At 42.2% G+C, this 17013-nt stretch overlaps 1 protein-coding gene across 4 annotated transcripts in view; it reads right to left on the bottom strand.

The window, feature by feature from the left end:
* Positions 1-5807: 5807 nt before the first annotated feature.
* The window catches only part of hapln1b (hyaluronan and proteoglycan link protein 1b), a 105350-nt gene continuing 94144 nt past the window's right edge, over positions 5808-17013 (bottom strand). For all 4 annotated transcript variants that reach the window (XM_078396542.1, XM_078396543.1, XM_078396540.1 and 1 more), the window contains exon 5: positions 5808-12535. In XM_078396542.1, coding sequence (XP_078252668.1) covers positions 12249-12535 — 287 coding nt within the window. In that variant the 3' untranslated portion in view covers positions 5808-12248. The remainder of the gene's footprint in view (positions 12536-17013) is intronic.

The following is a 17013-nucleotide window of genomic DNA, read 5'->3' as shown; positions in this document are numbered from 1 at the left end:
TCAGTACCCCGTTCCCGCTTTCTCCCCATACCCCCTGACTCCACTATCCTTAAGAGCTCAATCTAGCTCTCTCTTGAATGTATTCAGAGAATTGGCCTCCACTGCCCTCTGAGGCAGAGAATTCCACAGATTCACAACTCTCTGACTGAAAAAGTTTTTCAGAAGAAAGAACAAACACAATTTGATCTTACGATGGCATAAGGAAGGGGAAATAATATAGAAACATAGAAAAATAGGTGCAGGAGTGGGCTAATCGGCCCTTCGAGCCAGCATCACCATTCAATGTGATCATGGCTGATCATCTAAAATCAGTACCCCGTACCTGCTTTCTCCCCATATCCCTTGATTCCGTTAACCCTAAGAACTATATCCAACTCTCTCTTGAAAACATCCAGTGAATTGGCCTCCACTGCCTTATGCGGCAGACAATTCCACAGATTCAGAACTCTGGGTAAAAACGTTTTTCCTCATCTCAGTCCTAAATGGCCTACCCCTTGTTCTTAAACTGTGACCCCTGGTTCTGGACTCCCGCAATATCGTGAACATTTTTCCTGCATCTAGCCTGTCCAAACCTTTAAGAATTTAATATGTTTCTATAAGATCTTCTTTCATCCTTCTAAATTCCAGTGAATACAAGCCCAGTCGACCCATTCTTTCATCATATGTCAGTCCCGCCATCCCGGGAATGAGCCTGGTTGATTTTGACCTGGTTCCTTTAATATGCTGGATAATGTAAAAAGAAAGAACAAGATATGAGAAATTTTGCATCAATAAACTGCAAATGATCATGACACCACAGCAATTGATATATTAACCTCATATTTTATTGGGAAATAAATATCAGCAATAATTTCAACGGGTTACCCATTCACTATCACTCATTTTAAGCTATCATTGCAAGACTTAATTGAAAAGCAGTTGAATGTAATACTTAGCCAACATTGACTTTAATTTGAGTAATGTATAGGTCATCTTTTTGATTCATGTGCGTTAGTCACACATGAGTACTTCTGCCTGGGAGAAGCCGAAGAGTGAAAGTTATGGATGATGCTCACAGGGATTCTACACAGACAGCAGACACACACACACACACCGTCAGAGTAGCTTTCAGTTATTGCCCATAAGGTCTGCCAAGCCCTACATGAGGAGACCATCAGTAATGATCTGCTGTCTGATGCTCTTCCATGCCTTCAAATGTGAAAATCAGCCCCTTTTAAATGCACTTTAACATTTGCCAAATATTTGGCCACCGAACATAATTAAAGAACTTTCCCACCCCGATCATTCAGGCGGTCACAGTTGCGTAGCGGTGGAGTTGCAGCCTTACAGCGCTTGCAGCGCTGGAGACCCGGGTTTGTACGTTCTCCCCGTGACCCTGCGTGGGTTTTCTCCGAGATCTTCGGGTTTCCTCTCACACTGCAAAGACGTACAGGTTTGTAGGTTAATTGGCTTGGTGTATGTGTAAAATTGTCCCTAGTGTGTGTAGGATAGTGTTAGTGTGCAGGGATCACTGGTCGGCACGGACTCAGTGGGCTGAAGGGCATGTTTCCACGCTGTATCTCTAATCATTCCTTCTTCTCCCCACTCCCATCAGCAGAAGATACAGCAGCTTGAAAGTGCGCATGACTAGCCTCAGGAGCAGCTTCCTGCCCCCTGTTATCAGACCTCTGGTGCGTCCATGAGCTAGGACACATTCCCGATTCTCCAGCCTACCTCATTGCGGATGTTGGACATTTTCTGTGGAACTTTTACATTACAATGCTGGAATTATATTCTGCACCCTGTACCTTTCTTCACTCTACCTATTACATTTTGAGACCCCTTCCCATTTCCATACCGACCTTTCTTTCCTCGGCCTCCTCCATTATCAGAGTGAGGCCACGCGCAAACTGGAGGAACAGCACCCCATATTCCACTTGGGCAGCTTACACTCTACCAGTATAAACATTTCCAACGTTCTATTTCTCCAATTTTAGGTAACAACCCAACACCCTCCCCTCCAACCCCCCCCCCTCTTTCCTGTTCTCCAGCCAGACGCACACTCGCTATCCTGTCCCACTTTTCCCCTACTCCCACCTCTAACTATCTCTTGAACACCCAACTTCACATTTGACTCTTCTTCCCTCCTCATCCTACTGGTTGTCTTCTTTTCATCTCTGGCCTCTCCACTGTATCCACCTATCACTTGCCAGGTCGATCCCAAAAAATGTCATCTTTCCTTGTCTTCCAGATAATCTGAAATGTTGCCAGAGAAGCTGCCTGACTCATTGAGTTACTCAAGCACTTTGTTTTCCATGCAAGATTCCAGCATCTGCAGTTCCTTGTGTTTCCAGAGATGCATTCTGACCTACTGAGTTACTGAGTCATTGTGGGTGCAGCCCCAACTTGGACAGAGAGATAAATACATGAGTTCAATTTATTCAGTGGCTTTGTTTCCTAGACCCCTCACCGCGGGTTCGGCGGTGCTGGCTCGAAGGGCCAAATGGCCTACTCCTGCACCTATTGTCTATTATCTATTGTAGCTTCTAGTTTGTTGAACAATGGGATTAAGAAAGAAAGGTACTCAAAAACAAAAAGCTCAATAGAGACACAAGAGACTGCAGATGCGAGAATCTGGAGCAAAGAACAGGCTGGTGGAGGAAGCCAGTGGTTTAGGCAGCATCCGCAGAGGGAAATGCACAGTTGACATTTCAGTCTGTAAAAGGGTTCTGATCCAAAACGTTGTCTGTGCCAAACCGGCTCAATGATTCCACGCTGCTTTAAACTGGAATCCATTGTTGAAACCACTCTTGTCCGTTAGAAGAAAGATTGTATCACCTCATTCAGTGCCAGCTACCAGAAATATAACAGGCCCCGACGAGTGAGTGAGTGACTGAGTGGAGCCACTCATCTGGAAATTTTGGAACGGGAGAATGGGGCGCAGATCCAAGGAAACTCTAAACCCAACATCCACCATTTCCTGAAGGACTGCCATCAGTCTTCCAATAGAATTACAGCTAAATGAAATTGGCTAGAATATTGGTGGCATATTTTCCATTGCCCCGTTTAAGCACACGGATAGATCAAGATGACAAGACTCGGCCACTGCCAAAAGGCTAGTTTTGTTGTGAATTGAGGGCATGTCATCCGAACTAGCTACATTTTCATCAGGTTTTTATTTCATAAACACCAGATGTAGTCATTCCCATTGGAGATAACAAAACCTTTAAACTGACTTTGAGAGATTACAAATTTTTGCAGCTGAGATTTGATTTGTGAAGAATTAAGTAGATGTTCCATGTGTTCTGTTTTTTTTTTACAATAATCACTGATAATGGAACATTTAGTTTCTCTTCAAATAACTGAAATTAGCAAAGGCAAATCCTTACTTCTCTATTGCGCAACAGGAACTTCTATTTGCATTAAATTCCTGAGGAGATTTGTTATGAAGTTTGTAATAAAAAGGGACAAAACTTTCCTTATCATAAAGATCCTAAGAACAAGACTATAGTCTATATCAAGACTAAGAATAAGACTATCCCAACATTTAAGAAGCTGTTAGACAGGTACATTAATAGGACAGGTTTGGAGTGATATGGACCAAATGCTGGCAGGTGGGACTAGTATAGCTGGGATATGTTGGCCGGTGCGGGCAAGTTGGGCTGAAGGACCTGTTTCCACACTGTATCACTCTATGACTCTATAACAACATGACAGTAAAAATATTTTAGTAAAGGTTATCACATTTAATAAAGCCTTCGACAAGGTCCCACATAGGAGATTGGTGGGCAAAATTAGAGCACATGGTATTGGAGGTAGGGTACTGACATGGATAGAAAGTTGGTTGACAGACAGAAAGGAAATAGTGGGGATAAATGGGTCCCTTTCAGAATGGCAGGCAGTGACTAGTGGGGTACCGCAAGGCTCTGTGTTGGGACCGCAGCTATTTACAATATACATCAATGACTTGGATGAAGAGATTAAAAGTGCCATTAGCAAATTTGCCGATGATACAAAGCTAGGTGGCAGTGTGAACTGTGAGGAAGAAGCTATGAGGTTGCAGGGTGACTTGGACAGGTTGTGTGAGTGGGCGGATGCATAGCAGATGCAGTTTAACGCAGATAAGTGTGAGGTTATCCACTTTGGTGGTAAGAATAGGAAGGCAGATTATTATCTGAATGGTGTCAAGTTAGGAAAAGGGGACGTACAACGTGATCTGGGTGTCTTAGTGCATCAGTCACTGAAAGGAAGCATGCAGGTACAGCAGGCAGTGAAGAAAGCCAATGGAATGTTGGCCTTCATAACAAGAGGAGTTGAGTATAGGAGCAAAGAGGTCCTTCTGCAGTTGTACAGGGCCCTAGTGAGACCGCACCTGGAGTACTGTGTGCAGTTTTGGTCTCCAAATTTGAGGAAGGATATTCTTGCTATTGAGGGCGTGCAGCGTAGGTTTACTAGGTTAATTCCCGGAATGACGGGACTGTCATATGTTGAAAGTCTGGAGCGACTAGGTTTGTATACTCTGGAATTTAGAAGGATGAGAGGGGATCTTATCGAAACGTATAAGATTATTAAAGGGTTGGACACGTTAGAGGCAAGAAACATGTTTCCAATGTTGGGGAAGTCCAGAACCAGGGGCCACAGTTTAAGAATAAGGGGTAGGCCATTTAGAACGGAGATGAGGAAAAACGTTTTTAGTCAGAGAGTTGTGAATCTGTGGAATTCTCTGCCTCAGAGGGCAGTGGAGGCCAATTCTCTGAATACATTCAAGAGAGAGCTAGATAGAGCTCTTAAGGATAGCGGAGTCAGGGGGTATGGGGAGAAAGCAGGAACGGGGTACTGAATGAGAATGATCAGCCATGATCACATTGAATGGCGGTGCTGGCTCGAAGGGCCGAATGGCCTACTCCTGCACCTATTGTCTATTGTCTATTGTCTAAAGGCTATCACTGTACTGGTCAATATGCAATAGTTGTTGACATATGCATCCAATCTGTTGAGCTGTAGGGAACTGCAGATACTGGTTTACACCAAAGTTAGACACAAAATATTGGAGTAACTTTATTCCATGAAGCGCGGGAGGCTGAAGGATGATCTTAAGGAAGTGTATGAAATCATGAGGGGAATGGATAGGGTGAATGCACAGTCAGAGATATATGGAATGAGCTGCCAGAGGAAGTAGTTGAGACAAGTACAATAACACTATTTAAAAAGATAATTGGACAGATACATGGATAGGAAAGATTTAACAGGAGATGGGTCAAATACGGGTAAAGTGGACCAGCTTGGGGGGTGGGGGGGGGGGGGGGGGGATTTAGTTTAAGTTATCATCATGGTTGGCACAGACAACATGGGCCAAAGGACTTGCCCTACATTGTTTTATGTTATAGGAGAAAGCACAAAAAAAATCCACATCTTTTCTTCTTGTATAGATAAAATGTGTGCCGAATACAGTACACACAATCATTCCCACAAACAGCCTGAAATACAAAACAGTGGATCATTTAGTGGTAGACACAAAATGGTGGAATAACTCAGCGCGTAAAGCAGCATCTCTGGAAAAAGGAAATAGGTGACATTTCGGGTCGAGGCCCTTCCTCAGTCTGAAGAAGGGTCTTGACCCTAAACGTCACAAGTTCCTTTTCTCCAGAGATGCTGCGTAACCCACTGAGTTACTCCACCATTTTGTGTCTATCTTCGGTGTAAACCACCATCTGCAGTTCCTTCCCAGCCACGGATCTTTCAGTGAAACCTTTTGTAAACCGCACATTATTTCTTTCGATAACATAACACAATAATAAACACTGAAGGAAACAACAAGTTCCATGTTTTATTAGCATTGCTGTGCTCCTGTCACAAAATGCAAAAAAAAAGGTTACTTTTATATTTGAAACATGTTCATTCAAATATTGATCTTTGGGGGTTATTATTTGACGTTCCATGTTATGCTACAATTTACATTATATTAAATCAATTGCTTCATTTGTAAATGTATTTTTAGTACTTTTCTAGAAGACATGGTAATAGTATTAATGCAGTACAGTGCAAACAGATGCAAGGAAGGCATTCAAACATAGAAGCACATTATAAATTTATTCAAATAACAAGGTAGCTCCAAGCCCATCGAGTCCTGAAAGACACTCTGCAACGAGCAGCATGATAAAGATTTGGTGATATCAAAACAAATTGTTTGATGCACATGCATCCCAAAAATAGATTTGCAATTTCTCCCTCCATAACATTAGATCTCCGTAGAATGCTGCAGGATGCAATCTCGTATTCAGTCCTCTGAGGGTTAAATGAAGAATAACACAGATTGACAAAATACTGCAGTGTGTTGGTGTAGGAAAATAACATAGTCAGCAACAAAAAAAGAAGCCAGCGTCTTTCCCTTGGGCAAGTCTTATGCAGCAAGCCTTGGCACTATTTTAAATAGAATCAGCAACAAACTTTTATCATATCACTGTTTCACGAGATAAAACTGAAACTGCTTTCAAATGGTGGGTTGTATTTGGATGATTCATATACTGGAACATATACTAAATGTACAGTTGAAAAAGATATTTAACGGTTAAGGAATATAAAGGTGGCATTGGTAATACCCTTGATCAAGAGGTCCCTGCAGGAATCATCGTCTAAGCTTCAATTAGATGCCTGCTTTTAACCGTATGTGTTTCATACGGTTATTGACAGAAGAATCCTTTAACAATATGTCATTGAAAAATAGACACAAAATGCTGAAGTAATTTGGCGGGACAGGCAGCATCTCTGGAGAGAAGGAATGGGTGACGTTTTGGGTTGAGACCCTTCTTCAGTATTACTCCAGCATTTTGTGTCTATCTTCGATTTAAACCAGCATCTGCAGTTTCTTCCTACACATTTTGTCATTGAAAAACAATGGTGTGCATTGTTGGGTCTTGTAAAAGCTTACAGGACTCTCTTATTCCAACTACAAAATTTTGTATATGGTTTTAAAAGTTAAAAAAAACACACAAATCTACATTGGAATTAAGCGTATATATTTAAATCAGTGCGTAGGAAATTACACCCTCACTTATCCATGTACAGTACATACTCAAACAGCTTAAAAAACCCCCAACATTTTTATACTTCGCACGTGCTGACAGATTTGAGATGAGCTAAGGAAATATGAAAATTATTGAGAGCACACAGCTTCCAAGGGCACTTGCTGCACAAACAAAATGATAAATTCAGCCTAATTCTTTGCAGTAGATAGTATGTCCTATTATACATACTCCTTAATACAGTTTGCAACTTTCTCTGTTGTAAGTCTCAAAAACAACTGTCAATTTAAATTCCTTTTTCCAGATTCAGGCTTTCTGCTCTTAGATAAGTGAACCAACTCATTTCAGAAACGTTGGCTTGTCTGATAAAGGGATTGTCGCAGTTTTACTCAGTAACTTATAAGTGTATATTGTTATTCCTATGTTGCTACAGAAACACTATATATAAAGAATGTTAGAATGACACAAATATATCGCTAATCCCTATGGTTTCTCTGCCCTGCAGTTTTGTTTTCAGTTAGCTATCCTGAGTTCTTAAACTATTAATTTATCTTAGAATTAACAGAAATATCTCTGTAAAGTCATTCAATGCACAGTAATACTTCCCAGGCAAACCCTAAGCAAAGCATTTGCAATATCCGTAAGTTCGCAGCATATAATATTTTGTCAAAAAAGGCACTGCCCAACCAATGGCACAACATGCACAGTATATTGATCGCATACAAAAATGCAAATGGAGACTGCAGCAGTAAAAAAAAAAATTGTATTGCACAGCACTGTTGGCGATCAGGGATTTTTATAGCATGCAATATTGCTCATTATACACAAGTTTAAAACAAGAATTGGCAGAACATAATTTCTCCATTATGAACTTTTAAACATACAACCAGTTGCACGCCCGTCTCCATTTTCAGCTCTGTCCGAGACAAATTTCAGGCAACTTTAAAACACTTCATTTTTTCTTTCCACAACCTGAAACTAACCTGGAAAAATGACACTTTCTCATCGGCAATTTCCGACTCTCTTCAATGAAGCCATCTCGCTACCACCATTCAGCATGTTTCTTTTTGAAATTAGATTAAAAAACTACCTCCATTTATATAGCACCTTTAATAACTCAAGGTATTTTACGGGAGCATTATTAAAAATGATGGCAATACACACAAGGAGATTTTAGTGCCGATGATCAAAAGCTTAATTAAAAGAGGCAGGTTTTAAACTGTCAAAAAGATAGGTGGAAATGTTTAGGGGCAGTTGTTATCAAAGCTTAGGTCGTTCAGCTGCACAGCAAGTTGCTATGGAGAAAACAATTTCACGAGAATGAAAAGATGCCTTCTATGGAGTAATGCTACAGAAAGCATCTTTTCATTGCTCATTCACCTCAACATTACACATCTGTTTTGCAGTATTGCCTCCATTTTTTAACATAATTTTGCAGGTGACTTTTGTCTCCCTGGTTAGAAATCAGGTAGAAAACATCTTTTATCTTAAATAAAATCTACAACTTACTGGCTCTCTGAGGCACACCCCACTTGGGTTTTTTGATTTCCTTAAGGTCTCTCTTCCAGCCCAACACATGGCAGGTATCTAATTAGTATACTTAGATTGAGGTCCTATGCTAATTGTGAGGGCAGATGCTAATTACAGGGTGGGAAGTGAATGACACATAGACTTTACTTTAGAGAATAGACAATAGACAATAGACAATAGACAATAGGTGCAGGAGTAGGCCATTCAGCCCTTCGAGCCAGCACCGCCATTCAATGCGATCATGGCTGATCACTCTCAATCAGTGCCCCGTTCCTGCCTTCTCCCCATATCCCCTCACTCCGCTATCCTTAAGAGCTCTATCCAGCTCTCTCTTGAAAGCATCCAACGAACTGGCCTCCACTGCCTTCTGAGGCAGAGAATTCCACACCTTCACCACTCTCTGACTGAAAAAGTTCTTCCTCATCTCCGTTCTAAATGGCCTACCCCTTATTCTTAAACTGTGGCCCCTTGTTCTGGGCTCCCCCAACATTGGGAACATGTTTCCTGCCTCTAATGTGTCCAATTCCCTAATTATCTTATATGTTTCAATAAGATCCCCCCTCATCCTTCTAAATTCCAGTGTATACAAGCCCAATCGCTCCAGCCTTTCAACATACGACAGTCCCGCCATTCCGGGAATTAACCTAGTGAACCTACGCTGCACGCCCTCACTTTAGAGATACAACGTGGAAACAGGCCCTTCGGCCCACCAAGTCCGCGCCGACCAGCGACTAGCACTATCCCACACACAGTAGTGACAATTTGCAGAAGCCAATTAACCTACAAACCTGTAAGTCATTAGAATGTGGGAGGAAACCGGAGCACCCGGAGAAAACCCACGCGGTCACAGGGAGAGCGTACAAACTCGGCACCCGTGGTCAGGAGCTAAGTCGGGTCTCTACCACTGCGCCACTGTGCCACTTCTCATCGGATGTAGAATCACCCAATGGACAGTTCTTACAGGGGCTACTGGACACATCTCCTTCCTCCATGCTTCTGTGCTCCTTCATGTCCTTGTGAGATTATATAACTAAAGTCTGACAGACAGACGTGCACCTCCATGGAGAATCAGACCCATCATGGAGACGCCAGGAACAGCTGTGAATGTCATCGCCTCAAATGCTTTCAATACAATTATCTTTTCACCATAAAAATGAAGCAGGTTAAAACCAGAAAAAAAGAAATCAGACACAATCAGGAAAACAAAAAACATTCATTCACGGGTTAATTACATATGAATTAGTTTGTGTTAGTATCCATTGAAATACAAATGCTTTGAAATTTGCAAAATGAGTAAGTTATTACACATTTGGAATTACTTTAAGCAAAAGTTTAGAATGCAATATCCTTTGATCTCATTGGGATTTCTGGTTAAGAACCACCATTGTGGTATTTCATGTGAGGAACCAAATTATATGTATCCTATTCAAAGCTTTGGATTCCAGCTTGGACATTGGATTATGTTCCTCATTGGAAAGACAACTATTTTTCTATTTCATAACTAAATTGGATTGTTTTCTCTGGAGCATAGGAAGCTGAGGGAAGATGTGCGAGAAGTTATAAGAGGCATAGATATGGCAGGCAGCACCTATTTCACAGGGTGAAAATGTCAAAGATAGACGGCATAGGTTTAAGGTCAAAGGGGGGAAGTTTAAAGGAGATGGGCGGAGCAGGTTTTTACACAGAGGGTGGTGGGTGCCTGGAATGTGTTGCCACGGGTGGCAGATACGATAGTGGCATTTAAGAGGATATTAGGGAGTCTTGGCTTTTTATTTAACTTGGCATCTAGTTCAGCCCAGTCATTGTGGGCTGAAAGGCCTGTTCCTGTGCTGTACTATCCTACGTTAAACTTTCTATGTAAATTAACAATGTGCTTCTGGTGAAATATTATACTAATCGATACCAACTTTTTATTTTTATTCATGGTCACTCCTCCTGAACTCCTGGGTGTTCTTGTTTTCAAACCAAACGGTCACCTTGCAAGTTTATTTTTCCCACTGGAAATGCTTTTCCATCCGAATGGAGTAAAAACAAGTGGCATAGATTTATAGTCATGCAGCATGCAAGCAGGCCTTGTAGCCCAACTTATCCTGATCAAGATGCCCATCTAAGCTAGCCATTTGCCTGTATTTGTCACATTTCTCTCGAAACCTTTCCTACACATGTATTTATCCAAATGTTTTATATTTGTTGTTGTTGTACCTCTTCCTCCGGCAGCTCGTTCCATATTCGTGCCACCATCTGGGTGAAAAAGAGGAATAGATCGGGTAGACGCACTGAGTCTCTTGCCCAGAATAGGGGAATCGAGAACCAGAGGACATAGGTTTAAGGTGATGGGGAAAGACTTAAGAGGAACCTGAGGGTTCACTTTTTCACACAAAGGGTGGTGGGTGTTTGGAACGAGCTGCCGGAGGAGGTAGTGGACGCAGGTACAATCACGACATTTAAGAAACATTTAGACAGGATAGAATAGGTTGAGAGGGATAAGGGCCAATCACAGGCAGGTGGGACTCGTGTAGCTGGGACATGTTGGCCGGTGTGGGCAATTTGGGCCGAAGTGCCTGTTTCCACGCTGTAAGACTCTATGATTCCATAGATGTCACATCAGTGATTCCCTATCACTGGAGTTCCTCAATAGATGATAATAACCCCACACAAAAAAAATCAACACCTCAAGGAAGGATCCGATATAAAATCTACTGACACACTGAAACTGGCAGAACGTATGCTTTATTTGATGAAATATTTAACCGTTGGAATATGTGCACAGCAAGACCTGCAAAGGGTTGTTTAACTGCACTTGATTACCATTTAGAGATGTAACAGACTCACTTGCACCCACACATAACGCCACTTCAAAGGCATCTTAACCTCTTGTTGAAAGAACGCAGGTGACCTTCAGCTGAATGACATGCAGAAGTCAAAGAAGGTATTGCATTTCTCCAACAAGTCATTATTCCGCACAATAACTTCAATGATCGGTGTCGGGAGTAGGGGAATGTGCACCATGCATTGTATTTAAGAACAAAAATGTAGCTAGTAAATTCATTAAATACAACATGAAACAATTTTGGAATAACTAGAGTACCAAGGGTTTCTAAAGGTTTTTGCATAAGCACACAAAGATCAGAGAGATAAATTTTGGACAAGTTATTAGTTTCTTGTGGGAATTAAAAGAGGACAGCGCCATCTTTTTTCCACTGACATGCCCAACTTTCTTGGGGCGCCAGAAATGCACCATGTTTCAGAAAGTTTACAAAGCAAGACGAATCCAGAATGCATATTTCACCAAAAAACCCTAACATATTGCCTGAGAAATGCACATTTTGTAACTGAATGATATTACATTACTTATTGCCTAGCCATGACATGCCCTGATCATTCTCGAATATTCCTACTATTAGACATAGTGAGGACAATGTTTAGGATCAGTTTGGTTGAATGCTACTTAACCAGAAAGCAAATTGGTGCTCAATCTTGGTACAACTTCCTATAAAAATTATATTATTTTTAATATTTAATGACTGTATGATACATTACAACAAAGAAAAAAAATGTTTGGCTTGCATGAAAAACGACATTGTACAGTAAGAAAAACTTTTTTTTTATCATCATCACAGTTTTGGTAACATGAGTTCATATCGTTGAAAGTACATCCTTCACATGTGCAGAATTTTGAAATAATACTCATCTCCAACTAAGCTTTAACATGAATGATCAGTTGCTTCTGAAGCAGTAGACGCCATATAGCCGATGTTTTTTATCCGGGAAGCCGGAGAAACGCACAGCTGCTTCGCCCTCACTGCACCGACGGCGGGGTCTGGAGATCGGATAGCGGACACTACCATCGGCTAGCCAGCCTGCATCGCAGCGGTCGTAGCCCAGCAACTTCCAGGCGGCGTACATCTGACCAACCTTCGCAATCTGGGAGCCATCTCGGGCGCAGGCCTGCACGGCTTCCCCGTAGGTGAGCTTCCGATGGTAAATCAGGTAATAGAAACGCCCTGAGAGGAATTCAAAAATCGATAAATTAGAAGAGTTCACAACTTATAGCCGCAAAATGCTGGAGTGACTCAGCAGCGGGTCAGGCAGCATCTCTGGAGAGAAGGAATGGGTGACGTTTCGGGTCTTGATCCGACATTTCCAATGACTGACTGGGCTTGTATTCACTGGAATTTAGAAGGATGAGAGGGGATCTTATAGAAAGTTGGAGATGAGCATTTCACTACACATTTATGTGCATGTGACAAATAAACGACTATTGACTATTGATATAAAAATTTAAAGGGATTGGACAGGCTAGAAACATTTTCCCCCGATGTTGGGGGAGTCCAGAACCAGTGGTCACAGTTTAATAAGGAGTCGTCCGTTTAGGACTGAGATGAGGAAAAACTTTTTCACCCAGAGAGTTGTGAATCTGTGGAATTGTCTGCCACAGAAGGCAGTGGAGGCCAATTCACTGGATGCATTCAAGAGAGAGTTAGTTATAGCTCTTAGGGCTAACGGAATCAAAGGATATTGGGAGAAAGCAGGAACGGAGTACTGATTTTGGATGATTAGCCATGATCATATTGAATGGCTCGAAGGGCTGAATGGCCGACTCCTGCACCTATTTTCTATGTTTCTATTTTGTGTCTATCTTCATGTGTCTGTTGTCTCCAGATTCCCCAAACTGGAAACAGCTGTTGATATAAGCATTAACTGGAGTATTTAGTGCATCTTTGAAACTTTTTTTTTAACATATAGGCGACTAGACTAATCATTTATTGTCTTTTCGCTGACTGGAGGGAAGGAGTTTAGAAGGATGAGGGGGGACCTCATTGAAACTTACCGAATAGTGAAAGGCTTGGATAGAGTGGATGACGAGAGGATGTTTCAACTAGTGGGAAAATCTAGGACCAGAGGCCATAGCCTCAGAATAAAAGGACATACCTTCAGGAAGGAGATGAGGAGGAATTTCTTTAGTCAGATGGTGGTGAATCTGTGGCATGTGGAAGCCAAGCCAATGAATATTTTTAAGGCGAGATTGATAGATTCTTGATTAACACAGGTGTCGGGGTTATGGAGAGAAGGCAGGAGAATAGGATTGAGAGAGAAAGATAGATCAGCCATGATTGAATGGCGGAGCAGACTTGATGGGTCGAATAGCCTAATTCTGCTCCTATAACTTATGAACTTATGATAGAATCAGAATCAGAATAGCCTTTATTGTCATCCAAAAAACCCCAAGTCTTTTGGACGAAATGCCATTACCCACAGTCCAACAATAAGAGCAATAAAAATAAGCAATTACACACACAATCACAAACCAACACAAAACAAAAAAATAAAGAAACATCCATCACAGTGAGTCTCCTCCAGTCACCTCCTCACTGTGATGGAAGGCCAGAATGTCTTTTCTCTTCCCCTGCCGTCTTCTCCCACAGCACGCAAAAAAAAAAGCTTTTCATTGTACCTCAGTAGACGTGACAATAATAAACTAAACTAGGCCATCCCTCATTATGGTCGTTCTTGGGCAATTCACTTGGCCAAAAATAAATAAATAATAAGCACAAAATGTAAAAGAAACAAATTTTGACTGTTTTCATCATCTCACATTTCTTAATGCACTCGCTGTTTATGTGACTTTTTTTTTTAGCATGTTAGGTTCATTTTGCTGTCTAACAGTTCATTTTCACGGCGTTTTCCGTATTACTCACCCTCAAAATGTCTGAAACCAGGCCAACAAGTTTAAGTGCAAGTTGTAAATCTAAGCAGCTGCGCAAAAGGCCACATGCAAACTGAACATGCATGGTGGCGCAGCGGTATTGTTGCTGCCTTACAGCGCCAGGGACCTGGGTTCGATCCTGACTACAGGCTCTGTCTGTAAGGAGTTTATATGTTCTCCCTGTGACCACATGGGTTTTCTCTGAGTGCTCCGGTTTCCTTCCACAACCCAAAGATGTACAGGCTTGTGTGTTAATTGGGCTTCTGTAGATTGTAAATTGTCCCTGGTGTGTAGGATAGTGTTCGTGTACGGGGGGATCGCTGGTCGACGTGGACTCGGTGGGCCGAAAGGCCTCTTTCCATGCTGTATCTCTGAAGTCTAAAGTCTACAGCGTAGAAACAGGCCCTTCGGCTCAACTTGCCCACATCGGCCAACATGTCCCAGCAACACTAGTCCCACCTGCCCGCTTTTGGTCTGTATCCCTCCAAACCTGTCCTATCCATGTACCTGCCTAACTGTTTCTTAAATATTGGGATAGTCCAAGCCTCAACTACCTCCTCTAGCAGCTCATTCCATACACCCACCACCCTTTGTGTGAAAAAGTTACCCCTCAGATTCCTTTTAAATTGTTTCCGCTTCACCTTAAACCTATGTCCTCTGGTCCTCGATTCATCTACTCTGGGCAAGCGTCTCTGTGCATCTACCCGATCTATTCCTCTCGTGATTTTATACACATCTATAAGATCACCTCTCATCCTTTTGCGCTCCAAGGAATAGAGTCCCAGCCTACTCAACCTCTCTCTATAGCTCAGACCCTCGAGTCCTGGCAACATTCTCATAAATATTCTCTGTACCCTCTCCAGCTTGACAACTTCTTTCCTATAACACGGTGCCCAGAACTGAACACATATTCTGAATGCGGCCTCACGAACGTCTTATACAACTGCAACATGAGCTCTCAACTACTAAACTCCCAAAGGAGCACACTGTGGTAGTTTAGTACTATAATATACAGCTCCAAATCATCTCTCCTCAGCATTTAATTTAGTGCTGGCCAAGTGGTCCACAGGCCAACTAACAGTGAACCTATCTGAAATGTTTCTATCTGTAGGAGACCCTCGGCCTTCAATAAGACTAGAGAGCACAGCTTTAAGGTGGGAACGCAAAGTTTAAAGGAGAAGTGTGGGGTAAGTTTTTTTTTACACAGAGAGTGGTGGGTGCCTGGTATGTGCTGCCAGGGATTGGTGGCAGAGGCAGATATAATAATGACATTTAAGAGGCTTTTAGATAGGCACATGGATATGCAGGGAATGGAGGAAATTAGATTGTGCAGGCAGATGAGTTTAGTTTATCTTGGCATAATGTCCAGCACAGACATTTTGGGCCGAAGGGCCTGTTCCTGTGCTATGGGGTTCTATGTTCTAAATGACTCTGTTACTGGAACAAACGGCTCCTGCTAGCTCGGCACAGAATGGTTAAATGAAGTAATTTTCAGGTAGAGAAGAGGAGAATTATCTTTTACAAATAAGGAAGTGACACTGTTTGATATTAATCTTGTTTTCTTTGATTTAACCATAAGGCCAAGATACATTGTTACCTTCACTGCTTTCCATGGTATTTTCTCTGCTTGGTACAGTCTCGAAAAGCTCCTCCCTCCCCCCACCCCACCCCCAATCCACCACACAGCTGCTGCTCAACCTGCTGAGCTCATCCAACAGATTGTTTGTTTCTCAACACTCAAATTGGTAATATTAAACATAATATATAGATGTGACAAAATCTCTGAAATTCTATGGTTCTTACCAGGCAGCATGTATTAATATTTTCACAGAACAATACAACATGATATTTGACTCTGCATTAAAATTTGATAAGCAAGTCAACGCTGTGGTAAAAGCCAGCTTCTTCCAACTTCGAACCATAGCTAAAATCAAACCTTTCCTCCAATTCGACGACACAGAAAAAATCATTCACGCTTTCATTTCCTCCCGCCTAGACTACTGCAACTCCCTATACACTGGGATCAGCCAATCTTCCCTGTCCCGCCTGCAACTGGTCCAAAACGCCGCAGCGAGACTCCTGACGGGTACCCGTAAAAGGGACCACATCACCTCGATTCTGGCCTCTCTCCACTGGCTCCCTGTACGGTACAGAATCAACTTCAAGCTCCTCCTATTCACGTATAAAGCCCTAAATGGACATTCCCCCCCTACATCAAAAATCTTCTAACCCCCCTCTCTAACTCCAGGTCCCTCAGGTCGGCCGACTTGGGGCTACTCACTATCCCGCGGTCTAGGCTTAAGCTCTGGGGTGACCGCGCTTTTGCGGTTGCAGCTCCTAGACTGTGGAACAGCATCCCTCTCCCCATCAGAACTGCCCCCTCCATCGACTCCTTTAAGTCCAGGCTCAAAACCTATTTCTACTCCCTAGCGTTCGAGGCTCATTGAGGAGGCGCTGTGAACTGTTTGCGTGCTACTGTATGTTTCATTTTTTTCCTTAGTACCTAATCAGATGTACAGCACTTTGGTCAACGTGGGTTGTTTTTAAATGTGCTATACAAATAAAATTGACTTGACTTGACTTGACAATAATTGGCCCTTCAAATCACAATATCTGCGCTGAACATAATGCCAAGACAAACTCTTATCTGCCTAAACATAATCCATATCCCTCCTTTCCCTGCATATACAGATGCCTATCCAAAGGTCTTTGAAATGCCACTATCGTATCCGTCTCTACCACCACCCTCAGCAGTACGTTCCAGGCACTCACCAT

The sequence above is a fragment of the Rhinoraja longicauda genome, chromosome 3, assembly GCF_053455715.1.
Source record: "Rhinoraja longicauda isolate Sanriku21f chromosome 3, sRhiLon1.1, whole genome shotgun sequence".
Classification (NCBI taxonomy): domain Eukaryota; kingdom Metazoa; phylum Chordata; class Chondrichthyes; order Rajiformes; family Arhynchobatidae; genus Rhinoraja; species Rhinoraja longicauda.
The sequence above is the reverse complement of the archived record's forward strand: the minus strand, read 5'-3'. Positions and strand labels throughout refer to the sequence as shown.